This window comes from Juglans microcarpa x Juglans regia, chromosome 6D (genome assembly GCF_004785595.1).
Source record: "Juglans microcarpa x Juglans regia isolate MS1-56 chromosome 6D, Jm3101_v1.0, whole genome shotgun sequence".
Classification (NCBI taxonomy): Eukaryota; Viridiplantae; Streptophyta; class Magnoliopsida; order Fagales; family Juglandaceae; genus Juglans; species Juglans microcarpa x Juglans regia.
Genome location: NC_054604.1, coordinates 16,189,309 through 16,210,533, shown reverse-complemented (window position 1 = coordinate 16,210,533; position 21,225 = coordinate 16,189,309). Strand labels below are relative to the sequence as shown.

Below are 21,225 nucleotides of genomic sequence, written 5' to 3'. Positions count from 1 at the left end.
GGTATGTTTATCATCATTAGATGATAAAGAATCATTCAATTAAAGATTATCTAGTAGAAATAAATGTGTCATATTTTATATAATAAAATGAGAATAAAATAATAATATAGTGTATATAATTTTTCTAAAAATATATAACGTTTGTCCAGCGTAGTCCCCAAACTCCATCGAAATTGCCCGCCGCCAAATGAAATACGTTTATCCGAACGAAAATAATCGGAGGCTGTCTTTCTTTCGTCTACTCTGGAGGAACTAACGCACTCTGACCAAGCCACTTTCATCGACTCAACAAGTCCATCAATGGCGGAACCTGTTTCCGATGATGATAAAGCGTCTCAGAACAACATAGTGTTCGTGGACACCAGCCTCGATACTCACTTGGCCTTGATGGTCTCGGATTGCGACACTGTTTCCGATCTCAAAAGTAACCTAATTCTTCTATATCGCCGTAACTTCTTTCGTTTACTTTTTTCTAAGTTTTTATCAGATATTTTATCAGTTTTTTTTATAAGAATAAATTATTAATCCACATAGCCAAGAACACAGGAAGATATTTTTTTTCAGGGTTAATGCTCGAGGGTTCTTATTTGAACCTCAAATTTGTGGAGTTGCTTTTGATGCGTTTCATGCATTAGTACATGATTATTTATGATGTCTTCTTAACGAATTTTCAAAATTTATTGGGACTTATATTAAACATTCATTTAAGACCTGGAAAATTCAATGGATTTGAATGCTTTAGCCAGGGTGCATTTAAAAAATGCCAAACTTATTGATCAGAAGATTTTTTGGTTTGAACGTCAGAATAGTGGTGGAGGATTACTGAGAATAGTCGAAGGGTCACTAAGTTCATCTCTATTGATGTTGTTGCTATGGAGTGGTTGGCATCTGCGGTGGGAGCTTGTGGACATCAGTTGGTTCCTCTGAGTTTTTTAAAACTTGAAGGAAGGGGAATTAGGTGTTGGTGGCTCAAAGATGTCACAATAGTTTCGGTCGGTTTTTGTCTTTGTTAGAGTTTGGACAAGATAAAAGGCGTGGTTTCATCGCTGTACCAGAAGGATTGAAGGGCGAGGGATGGAGGAGGTTTGAAGAATCGTTGCAACAGGCGGTTTGTTCTTCTTCTGTTTTGAGCATGAATTATAGAGTACTTGAGAAGGCTGTATCATCTTCTCATATTGTTGAGGGACGGAGGGAGATCTTTGTGGAGGTTTTGAAGAAGTCGCCGCCTGGTGTCTTGGTGTCTCGGTTATAGTAAATGGGCCTGGCCTGGTTAAAAGCCCGAATAGAAGGATAAGAAAAGTTTCGGTTTCGGCTTCCTCTTCTAGCACGCGGGTGCCGATACTTGCTCCAATGGTCTCGGAAGTGGCACGGACTATTTTGCCGGTCTCTGGCAACTCCTCTGGTGGAGTGACGGAAATAGTATTGTCGCCGAAAGTAGAAGAGGGTGAAATAGTGCTATGGGACGTTGAAAAGGAGGTGCTGAGTGGAGAGGAGTTTAGCCCGTTCGTGTCTTTGGCTCCTCTGGCTAATCATGTGCACCTATTTGACTCAGTTCCTTTGTCATTAAAACCTATTTTTCCAATTGAAAATTTGTTACATACTAGGATGGTCAATAGCTCGATTTTGGCTGATTCTAGAAAACTACATCAGGAGGTTTTAGATGGAGAGGATTTGGTTGAGCCCATTTTACAGTTGGAGATAGATATATGAGGGGGAATGCTTTGATGAGGATGTGGGTAGTCTGACTCCTCTTCGTACCCTCCCACCTCATACTCCAACCAGAATTGCCTCGGAATGGGTTTTAAAAAAGGTTGAGGAAGTATAGGCCTGTGTGGGGATATCTTGTGTTGGTTTTGAAAAGCAATTTAAGACTCTTCTTGTTGCTATTGAAGCTGGTCGTTCCTCGGCTTTGAAGTCAGCTTCTTAGAAGGAAAGGGAGTTAAGAAGATTAGAATGCTCCATTAATTATGATAAAAAAGGGAGGGTGTCTCATTTTTCCTATGAAGCCTAAGATTCTCTCTTGGAATGTGAGGGGTATCAATGATGTTAACAAGGGTCTTCGTATAAAGTCTCTCCTTTGTAGTTGGAAGATTGATATCATTTGTTTTCAAGAAACAAAGCAAGATTTTATTGATAGAAGTATTACCTGTAGTTTTTGGGGGTGATCTTTTGGGGTCTGGCTTATTTGGCTTCTTCGGGAGCTTCAGCTGGTGTGCTTTTGACATGGGGATAATAGAGTGGTGGAGTTAATGGAGGAGTGTATTGGGCATTTTACCATAGCATGTCCTTTTAAATATATTGAAGATGGGTGGAAGTGGGTTTTTGCGGTAGTTTATGGGCCAAATTTGGACAGGGATAGATGTTTCCTGTGGGAGGAATTGGTAGGTTTGTATTATTTGTGGGATTTTCCTTGGTGTATGTGTGGGGATTTCAACATAATTCTTTTCCCTAGTTAGCGTTTAGGAGGCACTAGTATGTCGTTAGCCCAACACGTGGAATATTTAATTAAATGGGGTAGAGCGTAGAGTCAGAGCTTGAACTTAGGAGCTTTACTCTGATATCATGTGAAATCACCACTTATCCCAAAAACTTAAGTTGATGGGAAGAGGTAGGGTGAGCATTCACTTGGTTCAACAATAGAGGTTGGTCGAGACTAGATAGATTCCTCGTATCTCCATCTTGGGAGATTCATTTCCCTGAGTTATGTCAAAAGAGACTGCCTCGTGTTTGTTCAGATCACTTCCTTATTCTACTAGATTGTGGTGGTATACATGGGGGTCGATGGTATTTTATGTTTGAAAATATGTGGCTTGGAGTTGACGGGTTTGTGGATAGGGTTAGGAGTTGGTGGACTTCTTATCATTTTATGGGAACTCATAGTTTTATTCTTGCAAGTAAGCTTAAGGCCTTGAAGAATGATTTAAAGAAGTGGAATGATAAAGTTTTTGGGAATATTGATAATCAGAAAAATTCCCTTTTGGAGGAGTTGTATGCTTTGGAGGATGGGGAGTAGACTGAGGTTATGAATGAGGAGGCATTGTTGAGGAAAAAGAGGTGGTGATCGAGCTTGAGAGGATTTTGTTGATGGAAGAGGTTTTTTCACAAAATGGCTAGCTCACATAGGCGTAGTGATGCCATTGAGTTGCTTTATTCTGATAATAGTGTGCTTTCCATCCCCCTCTAAGATTCAGGATTATATTGTGCAGTTTTATGAAGTTTTGTTAACCAAGACGGCTGATTGGAGGCCTAATCTTGATGGTTTGGTTTTTGATACATTGGATCCCTTTTTTGCGAGCTGTTTGGAGAGGCCGTTTGAGGAAAATGAAGTTTATCAGGTGGTTTGTGGGATGCTCAAAGATAAACCCCAAATGGTTTTTCTATCGATTTTTTTTCCAGGTTTGTTGGGATGTTGTGAAAGTAGATGTGATGTGGTTTTCCAGGAATTTTTCTCCAATCATAAGTTCGAGAAGTCTCTTAATGCTACTTTTATTGCTCTTACTCCTAAGATAGCTGGGGCCTTTGAGTTGAAGGATTTTCACCCTATTAGCCTTATGAGTGGGGTTTATAAGATAATTTCTTAGGTGCTTGCCAATGTATGAGTACGGTGATAGAAAAAATTATTTCTAAATCACAAAATGCTTTTGTTCAGGGCAGGCAAATACTTGATTCTGTGTTTATTGCTAATGAATGTTTAGATAGTTGATTGAGGGAGGGTGTCCTGGGTGTTATTTGTAAACTGGATATGGAAAAGGCATATGATCATGTGAATTGGGACTTCCTTTTCTGTATGCTTAGCATATGTGGTATTGGGAAGAGGTGGTGTGTGTGGATTAGACATTGCGTCTCTACTTCTCTGTAGTTAATGGAAATCCTTATGGTTTTTTCGACAAATCTCGTGGTTTGAGATAAGGGGGACCTATTATCCCCTCTCTTCTTTGTCATTATCATGGAGGCTTTGAGTTGTATGGTGGAGGCTGATAGGGGGAAATGCTAACAATGGTTTTATCACACTTTCCCATCTTTTTGCAAATGAGCAAATGATACCATTATTTTTTGTGATGCTGATCGTGGGTAGATTCAAGCCTTAAGGGCTGTGTTATTATGTTTTGAAGTTGTATCTGTCCTTAAGGTGAATTTGGGTAAGTCGGATATGGTTCTGGTGGGGGAGGTGTGGAATATTAACTGTTGGTCGGCTCTTCCGTGGTGTAAAGTTGCTGCTCTACTTATGAAATATCTTGGCCTTTCACTTATCAAAAAAAAATATCTTGGCCTTCCATCGGGGGCATCTTTCAAGGCTAAGGCCCAGTTTGTATTCGCAAGTCATCTCAACTCATTTCAACTCATCTCAACTCATCTCACTACTATTCATTATTATTCATCAACTTTAACTCACAAATCTCACTACTATTCATAACTCATCTCACTACTATTCACAACCCATCTCAACTCATCTCAACTCATCTTCGAATCCAAACGATACCTAAGTCTATTTGGGATGAGGTAGTTGAGAAGATTGAGAAAGGCTGGCAGGTTGGAAGCGGTTATACTTACTACAACGGGGTAGAGTTACTCTTATTAAAAGCGCTCTTTCCAACTTCTCAACTTATTACCTTTCTTTATTACCTTTGCCTGCAGGGGTGGGAAACCGGATTGAAAAATTATTTTGTACATTTTTGTGGGGTGGAATGGGATAGGAGACTAAAATCCACCTTGTTAGTTGAAAGAGTTTGTTCTCCTATTTCAAATGGTGGTTTGGGGGTTCGTAATTTGAGTAGCTTCAACAAGGCTTTGTAGGGGAAATGGTTGTGGAGGAAATCAATTGGAAGGGGAGTCGTTGTGGAGGGCGGTTATACATCAGAAATATGGGAGTGATTGGGGGGATGGTGTTCTAAGGAGGCTAGGGGTGCTTATGGTGTGAGTCTTGGGAAATTTATTAGAAAGGGATGGGAGAATTTTGTTAAACATATTAACTTTGCTGTTGGTGAGGGTTCAAGGATCTGTTTTTCGTTTGATGTTTGGTGTGGTGTTCAAGCTCTTTTTAGTGTGTTTCCGGCTATTTATCTTATGCCAGCCCATCGGAATGCTTCCGTTTCTGATTTGTTAGTCCGTTCTAATAGAACCTTGCAGTGGGATGTTGGTTTTACTAGAGCTGCATAGGACTAGGAGCTTGATGTGGTTTCTGATTTTTTTCAGCTTCTTATATTCCTTGGGGTTTGGGGGTAGTGAGAGGGATAGAATGAAATGGAAGCATACGGGTAGTAGAAAGTTATATGAAAGTGTATTTGGAGGTCTCATGTGCCTTCCAAAGTCGCTTTTTTCATATGGACCACATCACTTGGAAACATTTTGACGATCGATAATTTGAGAAAGCGTGGTTTTGTTGTTATGGAGTGGTGTTTCATGTGTAAGAAACATAGCGAATCTGTGGATCATTTATTTCTGCACAGCGAGGTGGTAAAGGCATTGTGGGATGGTGTTTTCAGTAGAGTTGGGCTGGTTTAGGTGATGCCTATGAAAGTAGTGGATTTACTTGCGTTCTGGATGGGGCTTCAAAGTTCTCCTCAAGTGGCTGTTGTGTGGAAGATGGTTCCTTTGTGGTGGAAAAGGAATGAGCGATGCTTTAATAATGAGTACACTATGAAGGAAATCGGGAAATTCTTTGTATTTTCTTTATTTCAATGGTTTTCTGCAATAGTGTTTAATGGAGTTTCAGCTCATGATTTTCTATTTTCATCTCTCTCTCTCTCTCTCTCTATCTTTTTTTTTCTTTTTTCTTTTTTTTTTTTTTTTTTTTTTTTTTTTTTTCTTTTTTTTTTTTTTTTTTTTTTTATGTCGGGGAAACTCTCCAAGGCAGAGGGCCCTTCAGACCCACCCCTACAGAGTAAATCCCGTTCTCGTACACTGCACCCTCGGAAGTAATTAGGTGTTTTCTTTTGTACACTTCCTGTATAAATGGGCTTCGCCTATTACATTCGTTGAATAAAATTCTATCTTATGAAAAGAACAAAAAAATACAAAAAACGCCAATCTCACCCAAAAGGATGAACTATTTGATAGTCTAGGATTTTGGAAGCTGACTATCAATGAGGCATTGAATGCCCATTATCTTTTTTCAGGTGCATTTCAAAAATGCCAATCCCACCCAAATGGATGGACTAGTTGATAGTCGAGGATGTTGGAAGATAACTGTCAATGAGGCAAAGATTTGTGTTATGTTATGCTTTTTTCTTGTTTCCGTATAATTTTAACAGTTTGTTTGTATTTATGAACTAGTTGATAGCTCATTCTATTTTAGCAGCTTGTTTGTATTTATGAACTAGTTGAGAGTTAATTCTAAAGAATGATCAAAACTTCCAATTGATCCAGTGCTTAAAATGTGTCTACTAGTCTAAGCAAGAAGTAATGGTTCATCACTTTCTACTACTAATGATCTATTTATGTTGACGAAGTGCAGAGAAAATTATATATGAACACCCACTGTGCTTCCCTAACATTGGGCTGATCCAAATTCATGCTTTAAAGGTATACTCTTTAACATTCAGAACAAGACTGTTGAATATCTTGCTTGTTGAATACATATCTATGTCATTCCCATTAACAAAGTATAATAAACTTGGCAGGTTAAGCGCAAAGGATACTTTTATCACTTATCAGATTCCATGTTTGTAAAAAGTGCTTTTGATGAGGTCAAGAAGAATTGGTTTCTTGGTGTTGATGCTTCTCGTTCGGCGGAGCATGGTGAAAATCAACATTCCCTTGTTCCTGCCATTGAAAACAATCTATTTAGCTGTTTTGGCATCAAGAATGGTACTTCTTTTGATAGGATTGATCTTCCTCATGATGGTCCACTGAAAAGGCAATCCAATTATGATGATTCATCACTGCCGCTAGTTGAGAGCAACCATAATGCGAAAGAGAATGTTCCTATTGCTGACCGTTATGGTTCCAGTGAATCTAGCAGAGGAGTTTTGAAAGAAAAGGATGCTTCATTTACTGGAGTTGACAAAGATGCATCACAGCAGGATATTATAATTCCAGAAAAGTCCCTAGTTGATGCAGGTAGAGAAGTTTCATGTGATGTGAGGATGGGAATAAAAGACGTTGCTGATGAACCTTGCAGAAGTTTGTCTTCCAATACAAGTAGGAGGTTGGTTTCTAAAATAAAGAAGACTGACTATCTGAGCAAGGAGACTGAAGTTACAGAAAAACATGGAAATTGCATAACTGGAAATTTCAATAATGATGTTGATTTGAAATGCAAGAAGTCTTTGGAGGAAGCTTCACAAGTGAGACTTCATGGAAAGAGAAAGCGTAAGATTGAAAAGAAAGACGAAGATGAAGATTCGTTGGAAGGAAAGACAGCTTTGACTTGCAATTCTAATAAAAAAAACTCCAAGGCAGTGGGTACATCTCAGCACTCCATGGGGGACAAACTGAAGACCAATGCCACCTTAGAGACTATATTTACTGAACCAGTTGAGGATGTCCATTTGTCGGAAACTGGTTCAAGAAGTGGGAAGAGTAAGAAAAGGCGAAAGAAATCTTCAAATTCTAGTAATCAAGTGCTGGGTGAAGTTCCTTCTGCTGGGAAAGATGCTGGAGAAAATTCTAGTGCTGCTGTGGTAATTGAACACAAGGTTTTAGGTGACGAACCTGGTGCAACATCAGTTCCTAGACAAGGTGTCCAGGAGGCTGCAACTTCTGAACTTTGTGGAATCTCTATAATGGAAAAGCAGGTTGATCCAGTCCATAAAGTGGAAGAAATTAATAAATTACCCCTTTCATTAGTGCACAAACAGAAGGCAAATGCCACTGTTGAACGTTTAGCTTCTGAACCTTTCCAGAATGTACATTTGGTAGGAGGAAGTGACTCAGGCAGTGGGAAAAAGAAAAGGAAAAAGAAATCTTCAAATCCCTCTACTCAAGTAGATGCTGCTGTTCCATCTTGTGAGAAAGTTGTTGGGGAAGAAAGTTCTAGGGTTGCTGTGGGAATTAATCTGGAGGATTCAAGTAATGAACCACATTTAGATGGAGACATTGTTCAGGATGCAATGACTTCTGAACACTGTGGGCTCTCTCTGAAGGAAAAGCAGTGTGATCCCTTCCCTGAAATTGGGGAACATGATAAAGTGCCAGGTGACTTGTGCCTGTTGCATTGAATTTGATTTAATTTAGTCTTGCTTTCATCAAATTGTATCTTAATTTTAAAGAATGCATCCCGTTGATCTACAGGACAATTGTGAAATCTTGGCATGCTTAAAAATATTTTGCATTATAAAAAAAATATATGTTCAGGAGCCTCAAAAATTGTGCATTACTGCAAGGATGCTATCAGTTTTAGCAAGAATCTCTCGCATTGATATTATTTTCATATTTTTTAAAATTATAATTTTCAAAATGCAAACCATCATTAATAAATTTATTTGTTTGTGGGGGTAAAATTTCACTATATATTTACCACCTGCACTTTGTTGATGCATTGCAGTTATGTTGATGTCCTGGAATCGTAGCCTGCTGATTGTAATGTTATTGTTTGTTTGTAGATATCAACACGTGTGACACTAGTGCTGGGAATGTCAATAGCAATGACGATGCATCTGATGAAGAAACAGCAGTTGGAGTTGGAAAAATGAAAAATTTGAAGGATAGTTGTATTTTTGAGTTGAAAGGATTCAAAGAGCCTAGTAGTCTCCGAAATGACATTGAGCTTTCCAGGCCCGAGAATGGTGTCCCTAATGATGAGGATGATTGTGAAACTGGTTTGACTAATAGAGTTTATGTGGAAAGAGAATCATCACATAATAGAGTCTCAAAAGGAATACTGTCAGAAAAGTTCAAACCACCCAGTCAGAATGAAACAGACATGAATGCTATAGAAGTGATTGCCACTTCTGAATCGTTAAATGGGACTGGAATCCTAAAGGATAGGAAATCAGTTAAGAAAGGAAGGAAGAAGAGGAAAATTGAGGATTCAGTTGAAGGGACACTAATGAAATCTCGTCTTGAGCATGCTAAATGTTCTGAACATGACATATCTTCAACTGAGCCTCATAAAACTATAAATGGTGATGACAGTTGCAAAGATAAGCAAGAAGAAAGGGATTTTTCTCCAGTAAAGGGGAAAGAAGTATCAAAATCAAAAACAGTTGGTACTCGTGTTCTGGGTGCCGGTTGGGAAACTGGTGAGGTCAATGGAGATGAGGTGGAGTCCTTGCAGCATATCAGCAAAGCCCAAGCAAATTCAGAGAGTACGGATGACAAAATGAGAAAGAAATTATCAAAAACAAAAACAGTAAAGGCTTCTCTTTTTTCTACAGGAAGGGAAACCTGTAATGCCCTTGAAGATGAGGTAGATTCCTTCCAGAAAATTGGCAAAACTCAAGCAAATGCAGAGAATGTGGATGAGAAAATGAAAAGGAAATTTAAGAAGAAAAAGAATTCTGCTGCTCAAGACACTGGTCATCACAGTTCAACGCCTTTAGCTGATACTCAAAGGAAGGCAGAAGCTTCGTCTAAAATGAGAAATGAGAATCAAGGAAGTGAAGGAAGATTGCTTGCCAGCAACACTATCACCATGCAATTACAAGGATCAGTATCAAAGGATGAATGTGCAAAGCACATGCTTCACCTTGGAAAGAACCAGATTTTAAAAATTTCCAGAAGCGAGGATTCAGTTGGAGGAAAACCGATTAAATCAGGTGTAGAGCACGTCAAAAGTTCTGAACATGACATATTTTCATCACACTTTTGTGAAACTGTAATTGGTGACCATTCCAGTGTGAATGCTAAAAAAGAAACCAATATTTCTCGAACAAAGGGAAAGGCATCAAAAGCAAAAACATTAATTACTACCCTTTTTGGTGCTGGTCAGGAAACTAGTGATGTCAATGTAGATGGGGTGGAGTCCTCGCTGCATAACAGTGAAACTCAGGCAGATGCAGAGAATGGTAATGAAAAAATGAGAAAGAAATCTAAGAAGAAACTAAATTCTGCTACAAAGAGCCTTCCAGTTCGAGAAGATGGTCATAGGGATCCAATACGTTCAACTAATAATCAAAGTGCGGTGGAAGCGTCAACTAAAATGAAAAACGAGAAGGAAGGGAATGGAGGTAAATCAGAAGCTGGCAAATCTAGCACCACCATCCAACTGCTAGGATCACTGTCAAAGGATGAAAGAGCAGAGCACAAGCTCCAACCTGAAAATAAGCTTCTAAAAGTTTCTATGAGAAGTGGGACAATAGCTCCACTAATCGGTAAGTCTGATAAGCTCACTTCACTTCCCGAAGATACAAGAAGGCTCAGTATTGCCGATGCTGAGCTGACTAGCATTAATTCAGAGAAGAAAAGTGAAGCTTTTGCTGTGTCAAAGTTTAACTTGGGGAATTCTAAGAAGACAGTTGATCAAAACAAATTAGGTAACAAGAGTCAATCAGGTGTTGGCCAGGCTGTTAGAAAAGCTTGTCTTAACGATGCCGGGGAAGTTGTAAATAGATCTGAACATGACAAGAGCTTGTTAGCCAAATCAGGAACAATTTTCAACGATTATTCTAGTGGGAGTTCTGAAGATGATGGAGTCAGAAATTCGGATTCCAGCACCAGAACTCCGTCAGCTATTTCATTTTCATCTGACTATTCTGATGGAGAAAGCAATGCAAATCTGAACTCACCGCAGCATGGTAATTGAAATTCTATCTGGAGTTTCTATTGCCTAACATTGGTATTTTACTATGAGGTTATATATCTTATACATAGCATATGTGCTTTTGAATTTCTTAAGTATAATTTGAAAACTATGGCTCCCACGTTGGAATTGAAGGAAAATGGTGTACTGCCGAGGTCTGAAGTGTCAAAGTTGGTCTGAATATCCTTTCCATAGGGTTTGCTTTCATTATATATAAAATAGATTTACATAGTTGTTGCCAGATTTCCAGCACCTAAATGCTGTACAAGGTAAGTATTTCCAATGTTATTTGCAACCTAATTATTTGCTATATACAATCTAGATATAAAGGAAAACATCCCTAAAATATTATAAATCAAATCCCATAATATCCTAAATTATCTCCATAAAATCCCCCTTCAAATTGATGCTGGTAGATCAAGAAGTATCAATTTGTCAACCAAGAATGGATGCCAGTGCCGTTAAAGAGCTTTAGTGAATATGTCTGCAGTTTGATGTTCAGTGGAAATATGAGGAAGAGTAATCACATGTTTGTCAAACGATTCACGTAAGGAATGACAATCGACTTCAATATGTTTCGTACACTCATGGAAGACAAGATTAGCAGCGATCTAAATAGCACTGATATCATTAACATGAAGAGGAGTGGAATGAAGTTCAGGAAAACCAAGTTCACCCAATAACCCACGAAGCCATGTGATCTCAGAGCATGTGGAAGACATAGCATGATACCCAGACTCAGTGGAGGACTTGAAAACTGTATCTTGCTTCTTACTCTTCCAAGAAATGAGTGCATTGCCTAATAACATGTACCAGCCAGTAACAGAGCGACGAGTATCCGCACATCCGGCCCATTCAACATCACTATACCCCACCAACTGTAAGGAAGATTCCTTGAAAGAACAACCCGCATGTAGAGGTGCCCTTCAGATATCGGATAATGCGGCAGATAGCAGCTAAATGAAGATGTCGGGGGGCCTGCATAAATTGACTGACCTGCTGCACAACAAAAGAAATGTCAAGACGAGTAATCGTCAAGTAGTTCAAACTCCCAACAAGCTGCCGATACAAGGATGGATCTGATAGAAGCTCGCCTTCCTCCTTACGAACCTTAAGATTTACCTCCAAGGGAGTAAGAACAGAGTTACTCGATTGGAGACTAGCCAATGAAATCACTTCCTGCGTGTATTTGTGCTGGTGTAACAACGTACCAGTCGGAGTAATTTGCACCTCAAGGCCAATAAAGTACTGTAGGGGACCAAGATCTTTCATGTGAAAAGAAGTCTTGAGATACTGTTGTAATTACTTAATTAACTCAATATCAGAGCTAGTAATCATAATGTCATCAACATGTACCAGAAGCAATACAAATCCTACAGAAGTCTTGCGAAGAAAAAGAGAGGAATCAAACTGACTCTGAGTAAAATGAAAAGCAAGCAGGGTAGAGCGAAATTTATCAAACCATGCACTCGGAGCATGTTTCAATCCATACAAGGATCGGCATAGCTGACAAACCTCTGAGGAAGGTGTAGCAAACATGCCAGGAGGTGGAGACAGATTTTTTCCTTCAAATCCCCATGTAGGAAAGCATTCTTCACATCCATCTGTCGGAGAGACCACCATTGCGACGTAGTGCCAAGATAGTTCGTACAATAGTTATTTTGACAACAGATGCAAATGTCTCTTCATAATCAATTCCATACTCCTGCCGATTCCCAAGAGCAACGAGACAGGCCTTATATCTGTTTAGTGAGCTATCAGATCGAAACTTGACTAAGTACACCCATTTACAACCAATAGGTTTGACACCAGTGGGACATGTCACAAGATCCCAAGTGTGATTGTCTTGAAGAGCTTGGATTTCTTCTTTCATGGCCTGCTGCAAACATGCTTGGGTGGTTGCCTGGGTATAAGAGTGCGGAACAAAAATAGTGTCGAGAGTGGCAGTAAGCAAGGTATAAGGAAAACCATACCTATTCGGTGAATGTGTAACTAGAGTGGAGCGCCGAGGTATAGGAACTGCAGAATCAGATTACAGATCAGTGTCTAGAAGGGGTGTTGAAAAAGGGGGGAAGACGTCGATGATACACCACACCTAGTTTAAATCGCTCAATAGAAGAAGACATCATCAAAAGCAGGAAGAAGAGTAATAGGAGGATCAGAAATAACCTGAGACTGAAAGAAATATTGACTTTAAAAAAAATCACATTCCGGGAGATCCGGAATTTGTTTGCATGAGCATTATAACAAACAAATCCTTTATGAGTAGGACTATATCCCATAAAGGCACACGTGACAGACTGGGTAGCAAGCTTGTGACGCTCAACAGGTGGCAGATGAACAAAACAAACACACCCAAAAATACGAAAGGATTGATACTCAGGAGTTATGCCAAAGAATCGAAAATAGGGAGAATCATAATTTAGAGTGGCAGTAGGCAAACGATTGATAAAATAAGACAGCAGTAGATAAAGCTTCTACCCAAAACTTAGAAGGTACAGAAGAATCAATCAACAAAGTACGAACGACATCTAAGAGATGACAATTCTTATGCTCAGCGACTCCATTTTGTTGAGGGGTATAAGGACAAGAACGCTGGAAAATGATCCCCTTTTGCTGAAGAAAGTCTGAAAAGAATGAGACATGTACTCCCCCACTAAGTCGAAGCGTAAAGTTTTGATAGAAGTACTGAACTGTGTCTTGACAAGCACAACAAATTCTTGAAAGACAGAAAACACGTAAGCTTTAAAACGGAGAAAATATATCCAAGTGAATCGACTATTATCATCGATAAACGTCACAAAATAACGATACTGGCCATGAGAAAGAACATGACTCACACTCCAAACATCAATATGCACAATCTCAAAGCAATTAGAAGCATGACTACCATGCACAAGAAAATGTAAAGTTTTACTTCTACAAGACGACAAGTAGCACAATCAAAAGACACAGGAGAAGAAGTAAAGGAATCTTTATTTCCGAACAAACCATGTTTCATAAGATGAGCCAAAACAACAGGATTAAGATGACCCAATTTCTTATGCTAAACTTCATTATTATTGACAGTAGCCATACAAGCAAGAGAAACAACATTAGGAATAGGAAACTGTAAAGGAAATATTTATTTCCCACTTTAGGCCCCTTCGCGATCACCGTCCCCGACACTTGATCCTACACATGACAACCACCACGAGAAAAATGAACATTGCAGTTATTATCTACCAATTGTCCAATAAAAATCAAATTGGTTGACAACCTAGGAGAGACAAAAACATTGCAAAATGAAGAGCCCAAATTATCAATAGCAGTAATAGGAAGAGTACTGTCATCAGCAATCTGAATATTTTGCGTGCCTCTTTACTTACAAACACCATGGAGACCCGTCGTATTACGAGTCATATGATTAGAAGCATCCGAATTAACAATCCAAGAAGTTGAGTTAGTACTCGTACCTTGCAGGCCTAAGGTCTTAAAAGCAGACACAATCATTTGTTGGACCATTGTTGGTGTGAGAACAGGTGAATCAGAGCTTACAGTGGGCGGCGCAAAAGAAGAAGAAGAAGAGGACTGAACAGCAGCCTGAAAAGCTTGGGATTGACAATTCTGAGGCTGCACTCGACAGTCTTTGATGATATGACCCTTTTTTTTGCAGTAGTTACAAACTTTCTTAGGGAAATTGCGGCAATATGACCAAATTCCTTGCAACTGAAACACTACAACTTGTTCCTCCCTCTTTCTTGTGCTGCATAGGCTACATTCACTGCCTCAGAAAAGATCTTCTCAGAACCTCAAAAAAGATCTTCTCAGAAGTCATACCCATCTAAGTGGATAACTGTTGTTCTTCACGCAATAAATCTTCCAAGCAAATATCCAATGAAGGAATCGGGTTAAGGTCAATAAGCCAGTCCGTACAGGTTCAAATTCAGGCCGAAGCTTCATCAGAAATTGCTCACATTGTCTCTCAGCATGAACCACTTGAAGCACTGCCTAGTGCCGCTGGGGGAATCTTAGCATGAACAATTGCAGAATACTCGCTCCAGAGGTTAATAAAAACATAATAAAGTTGTTCAATGGTCAAATTACCTTGAGAATAATTGCTAATTTCCAACTCCAATTGGAATTTACGAGCACTGTGATCTTGGTGATAAATGCAATGGAGATAGTCCCATATAGCTTGAGCTGTAGTAAAATAGCAAAGATTGGTCAAAATATGGGGCTCAATCGTCCCTAACAGCCAAGAGACCACTTTAGCATCCTTGACCTTCCATTGTGTAAATTCCTTTTCATTAGTGGAAATTTGACCAAAACCATCAATATGAGTTGATAATTCTTTTCCTTTCAAAAATATTTTAAATTGAAATTCCCACGTAGGAAGATTCTTTCCAGTAAATCGAACAATAGTATTGTCAAGAGACATGAGGAAAACCCACTTAAAAATAGTAATAAGTCCAACCAGAAAATTTCAGACAGTCACAGCAATAAGCAACACAATAATCGGCAAGCCCCAACTCAAAAAAATTGTCAAAATTTAAAAAGTGAAAAGCCCAAAATGCAACCAGCACACTTAATATTCACCAGCATAAACAAGAAGGCTCAGATCAGTCACGTAACACAAGCCTCAATTGAGAAATACGAGCCCAAACAAGAACGCCCATGAGAGATACCTGCCCAGAACCGAGTATCAGCAAAAAAACAGTGCGCCGATAACACTTGGAGAAGAACAATCGATGACCAGCTCCATCGTTAGCCACGCCAGAAGTGGTCGACTACCACACAACAACCACCAAATTATGCCGACAGCCACAAAGAGGCATAGCCACCACGAAAAACCACAAAGAGAAGTGGCTTGCACCAAAGGACAGAGTTCGTAACTCTGAAAAACTGTTCTTACAGCCACCAAAAACTCAAACCCACAAGGTTTGACCCCATAGATAGCACCGAGACCCACTAAGAGCAAGAAAGAACTTGCTGAATCAGGAAAAAAAAATCCTCCCAAGAATAGCAATGAAAAATCGCACCTTGTGATTAAGACCAAAGCGACATAAATCAGAGGAGCTCTGATACCATGTCAAAGTTGGTCTGAATATCCTTTCCTTAGGGTTTGCTTTCATTATATATAGAAGAGATTTACATAGTTGTTGCTAGATTTCCAACGCCTAAATGCTATATAAGGTAAATATTTCCAACGTTATTTACAGTCTAATTATCTGCTATATACAATCTAGATATAAAGGAAAACATCCCTAAAATATTACAAATCAATCTCCCATAATATCCTAAATTATCTCCGTAACATGGAGGAGATGAAGGATCCGCTGAAGTTGCATATAAAGGGTCACCAGAGGTGAAGGGACTTGCTGTCACCTCAGAATCTCCAATGGGGACCTTGATACTATTGGAAAGAACCAATGGAGTTGCTGAGGAGGTACGAGATTTGAATATAGGTTTGTCGTTGGTGCCTTGTGTGGAGAAATGTCTAGAGTCGGGAATGCAGTTGGATACTGTGTCTGGGGATAATGTTGCTCCTATGGTCTCTCTTCCTCCGATAGCAGATTGGGTTTTATCTAAAGTTAACAAGATTCAGCATTTCGTGGGGATTTCACATGGAGGATGTGAAGACCAATTTAAAGAACTAATCACTGCAATTGAGGCAAGCCACGCGCTTGAAACCAAATCAAATTTCAAAAAAAGTAGGGAGTTATATTATCTTTCTTGGGTAATCAACTACGATGCTAAGGGTGGTAGCTCAAGTAGAGGGAAGTCTAAATGGAGGGCATCGTGAAAATAGGAAACAAGGGGTTGGGGTTTCAGGTTGAGTATTAGTTCTACGGGAAACAAGGGGTTGGGGTCGGGGAGGTGTGTTCCATTCCAATTCGGGCTTGGTGTATTTTGGATTGTTTTTCACAAGCTTTTTGGGTCATTAGGGGTTGTCTAATATGGGGTAGGTGTTTTCTTGTATACATTCAGTGTTACTTGGTTACTCCTTTTGATATTATAATATTTTTACTTATAAAAAAAAAAAATTATAATTTGACCTTTTCTATTCTTCATACATCTCAACACTCTTAATTACCGAGTTTGTCAGACTGTCGAAACCATAGCTATCTAATGAGTCTTATAGATCAAGAAGGCCACTTCCTATCCTGCAAATTCATTGCTATTTCTTTTATTTTCCAAAGCTTAGTCTTTTATCTAATGGTAAGTCACTTAAATTATCTATATTGTCCTTATTCATATCTCCTAAGAGAAGGTGAAGTAACACTGTTTAGGCCAGTACTTCTTTCGACTTCCAAATGGTCCTTTTAATATCTATGAATGAGGCTGCATCTGTCTTCAATACCTTAGTTCAGAAGCTGAACACTATCATTATTTGTATATAAACTGGATTTGGAATTTCCTTTACACTGTGCTTGTATGATGTAAAATGTTTCTTTAGATGCCAGAATATGAACAATTGATGCCAACTATTGTCCGCAAGTCCACTTTGCAGTAACCTTATTGTCCTTTTGCTCTTACCATATTTCTTCAAATTGTATGGACTGAGGGCTGGGCATATTGTACACCGAAGCTATTATAGGAAGTTCAAGACATTGGCATTCAAGAGATTTGAGTGGATAACTTGTTGTCCTCTTTTACTTATAGTTCGCAAAATTTACTCTCAACTTAATTAAAGCACAGCTAATTTTTCAATTTGAATCAAAATCGTTTCAGGATCTTATGACTCAAAAACAAAGAACAGTGGTGGAAGAAGCATCAGAAAAGCAAAGTAAGTGTCAGGAAGAATATATTTGTGCATGCACGTTTGTCTGTATAATATTATACATATATATATATATATATATATATATATATATAGATATGAAAGTGGCGTCTGTATCATACTGAAAAAGTATTTGTGCATCTCTGTGTGATGCTACTAGAAGCTAATTTGTCTTAAAAATCTGTCACTTCAAGGTTACATACTCTTGAATATGTATGCTGATTTTTTCTTTCTGGTTATAAAACAATAATTATATTCTCTCGCTTATGCATGTAATTAATCTATCAGAAGCTCTTCAAGGGCCAAGAGTTTGACCTTAGATACAATCCTCAGAAGTTCGAGCAGATACAAGAAAGCTAAGCAAACAGCCGTTCAATCAGAGCTTGAGGACACCGAAAGTCAGCCTGTTGATTATGTTCCAGACAGTCTGGTTGATATCTAGTTGGTCTGTTGCTTGGATTTTATTGTTGTCAGTCTCTTGGAGCACAAAATGTTTTGGTTATTTTTCACTGCCGGCTATGCAGGCCAAGAAAGGAGAAACAACCCCTCACAGTTTGGTTGAAACAGATCTGCTGGTTATATAAATACATCATCTTCTAGTTTTACCCCAAAAGATGCTCAGTTTTATCTCTCCATCAAATGGAATCTTGCCTAAAGAGATTCTCAAAGTTAAAACTGTTGTCTTGAGAGCCGATTGACAATGCCGAAGACATAATTTCCTTGCCTAAAGAGATGCTCAGTTTGTAGGGGCCGATGCCTTGCAGGTTGCGTATGTTTGCCCATATCATGTGATTCTGCATATAATGCAGAATACAAGAATTTCTGGCTTCAATTTGATTCGATATATTTGCTTTACAGAAAAATATCTCTCGTCTTGTTTAATGTTTGAAAATGAAAAAAAAGGTAAGTCTGCTAGTAATAATTATTTCATTGGCTGCATTTAGGACTGTTCATCCGGGCCGGGTTTTTTTCCGGCCCGGTCCGGAACCCGGAAAATGGGTTCCGGTTCTGGGTTTCGGCCCGGATGAAACCCGGGCCGGAACCTGGGTTTGAAAACTCGGACCAATCCGGTCCGGGTACGGGGTACTCGGATCTTTATTTTTTTAATAAAAACCGGTTATATTCTTCCCCCGTCTCTCTCGCTCTCTCTCTCTCGCTGTCTCGTTGCGCTGCGAAAACACAGAAATCCTAACCCCTGCCTCCATCACCATGACCTTGTGAGCTGTGACCCCATAACCATCCGCCGCATCTCGATCGTTGCATCCCTGTCTCTGTCGGCCTTTTCCTCTAGGGCATTGTTCACTTGTTTGGGTACTCTCTCTCTCTCTCTCTCCCCCTGTAACTATGATTCTGTGCGTGAGGAATGGATGGGGTAATCACTTGATCGATAATGGTTTGGGTTTTTATGGATTCTGTATTTGTTGATAATCGGAGTTAATGGGTGTTGATTTCCGTGGCTTGTGGGCTCTAAGCCTCTGCTTAATTGGAGTTAATGGGTGTTGATAATCGGAGTTAATGGGTGTTGATAATGGTTTTGATTGTTAGGGGAATACCCAACTTGGTTTTATTTGTTGGGTTGCTTGTTCTAACAGGCTTGATGTGTGAATGTAAATATCACGACATTTTTATTTGATGGGTGTTGTTCTAACTGGCTAGTTGAAAGATCCAAATTACACACATTATTCGAGAGTTAATTAGTTGTGATAAACTAATTTCTTGTATATACGGTACTTGATCAAAATAATGTAAAATACAATAAGCTGGTCGAAGCAACTTATGACGAGCAATTTATTCATCATCTTAAATTATTTCATTTTTCATTTGCAGATATTGATGATTGGCTAATAGAATATAATATATATATATATATATAATCAAAATCAAAAACACTTAAAATATCTTGCCATCGTGCAAAAATATGTTTTGATGCAATGTTTTCTACATTTTGTTCTAAAACGAATTTAGCACTCATGCAATCAATTCGAAGTAAAAACTTCTTGTTTAGCAAATCAAATTGAAATTTAGAAATACATAGTACTATAGATAAAATTTCTTTTTTAATAGTACTATATTTTTCTTGTGCAGGATTCCAGGTTCCAGAATGGAAGTGAACAATTTGTTCAGGAGAACCTGGTGAAATAGATTGTTTCAAAATGCCACCATAACTAATGTTTGAGGCATCTGTTTCAACAATTTGAAAGAATCAGAAGTGGGGATACCAAGGCACGGAAGGGTCTTAACATGTGCTTTGATTTTCCTCACTATGTTTGTATGTATTTCTGTCCAAGGAGGAGAATGGGAACGAAGTCGTTTGAACAAAGGACGACATTATTTCTTCATATCCTTAGAAATCAGTAACATAATTGAGAGATCCTAAGAATCTCTGCAATTGATTTTTATCAAGAATGATATCAGTGAATTTGTCGGCAAAATCAATGGCTCTTTGGATGGACCTGATTTTCCCTTCAGAAATATCATAACCAAGGAATCTGATCTTGGTTTGAAACAGTTTGATCTTCTTCGCAGAAACGACAAGACCATTGAGTCTAATGATGTCTAGAAACGAGTTCAAATGTTTCCAGTGTTCATCAATAGATTTGAAAAAAACAAGGACATCATCTATATAGACGATGATAAAAGCAGAGAACGAATCGTTCATGATATGTTGGAACTCACTAGGGGCATTTTTTAGACCAAATGACATTACATTCCATTCGAAATGACCGAAGAGGGTAACAAAGGCTGTCTTATACTGGTCTGACTCAGCTATCTGGATTTGCCAAAAATCAGATTTGAGGTCAAATTTGGAGAAGACTACAGCATCACTCAACCTATGAATTAACTCATTTTTGTTGGGAATAGAGTACCTAATCCACTGCAAGACTTTATTCAAGGGTTTGTAATTAATAACTAGACGAGGGGTACCTGTTTCTAGTTCTGCATTTTTCCGTACATAAAAGGATGGGCAAGACCAAGGGGACATGCTGTCTCTAATAATGCCCTTATCCTTAAGGTCTGTAATTTCTTTTTTGCAGAATTCTAAAGACTGACTATTCATCTGAATGGGTCTGGTTTTAGTGAAAATAGTATTTTCATCAAAATTTTTGATATAGGGAAGAGAAACGATGTGTTTCTTCTTATGTCAAAAAGCATTTGGTAAATCAGAACAAATATCAGAAACAAGACGCTTGTTAAAATTATTAATTTTTGAAATTAAAATTGGCGAAGATAATTGTTTAGAAATCTTTTTGTATCTAATTTCTTGTTGAAGGAAATTTAGATGTTTTTCTTTTGCAAAAAACAAAGATTTCAAACCTTTATCTTGATCAATCTCTTGACAAGATGCAAATTTGAATTTGACTTTTGACTAAAAGGGTCGGTAGTAATACCGTCTTTTTCAGTCAAAAAAGGATATAAAACAGAAATGAATGGAATACCTAAAATCACTTTGTCAGACATGTTTCTGACTAAAACAGAGGGGATTTTAAAGCAAACATTGTTTTGACAAACATGAGCGTTGTTGAGCTCATATGTGATTTTCATCTGAGTTCCATTTGCAGAAAATAATCTCTCAGAGGATTTTTCAAAATATTTGCTAGGAATGAGTCCTTCCTAAATACAATTCAGGTCTGATCCGGAATCAATCATAGCAACAACAGAGAATTGAAAATCATGGGCTACCACAATGGTGACCCTAGAAAACCATCTTGGAAGAATGGTATGATGGATCAAACAAATCTGATTATCAGTAGCTAACTCATGTTGGTTTGAACCAGAATCG

The 21,225-nt window shown here is 38.5% G+C and overlaps 1 protein-coding gene and 1 long non-coding RNA gene across 4 annotated transcripts; one reads left to right on the top strand and one right to left on the bottom strand.

The window, feature by feature from the left end:
• Nucleotides 1–162: 162 nt before the first annotated feature.
• Nucleotides 163–18,301, top strand: LOC121234517. 3 transcript variants are annotated; one of them, XM_041130472.1, is made up of 6 exons: nucleotides 163–424; nucleotides 6,455–6,522; nucleotides 6,621–8,136; nucleotides 8,544–10,676; nucleotides 17,396–17,450; nucleotides 17,736–18,301. In XM_041130472.1, the coding sequence occupies exons 1-6, from the start codon at nucleotides 301–303 to the stop codon at nucleotides 17,884–17,886; spliced, it is 4,047 nt and encodes a 1,348-aa protein (XP_040986406.1). In that variant the 5' UTR covers nucleotides 163–300; the 3' UTR covers nucleotides 17,887–18,301. The 3 variants fall into 3 exon arrangements, with proteins under 3 accessions (XP_040986406.1, XP_040986405.1, XP_040986407.1); XM_041130471.1 differs by having other exon boundaries at nucleotides 17,733–18,301; XM_041130473.1 differs by having other exon boundaries at nucleotides 285–424; nucleotides 6,450–6,522; nucleotides 17,733–18,301.
• On the bottom strand, nucleotides 11,583–12,383 carry LOC121234518. The gene is made up of 3 exons (XR_005934414.1): nucleotides 12,197–12,383; nucleotides 12,038–12,054; nucleotides 11,583–11,929 (listed from the first exon to the last, which is right to left on the bottom strand). It is a non-coding gene; the product is annotated as an uncharacterized LOC121234518 (long non-coding RNA).
• Nucleotides 18,302–21,225: the final 2,924 nt, after the last annotated feature.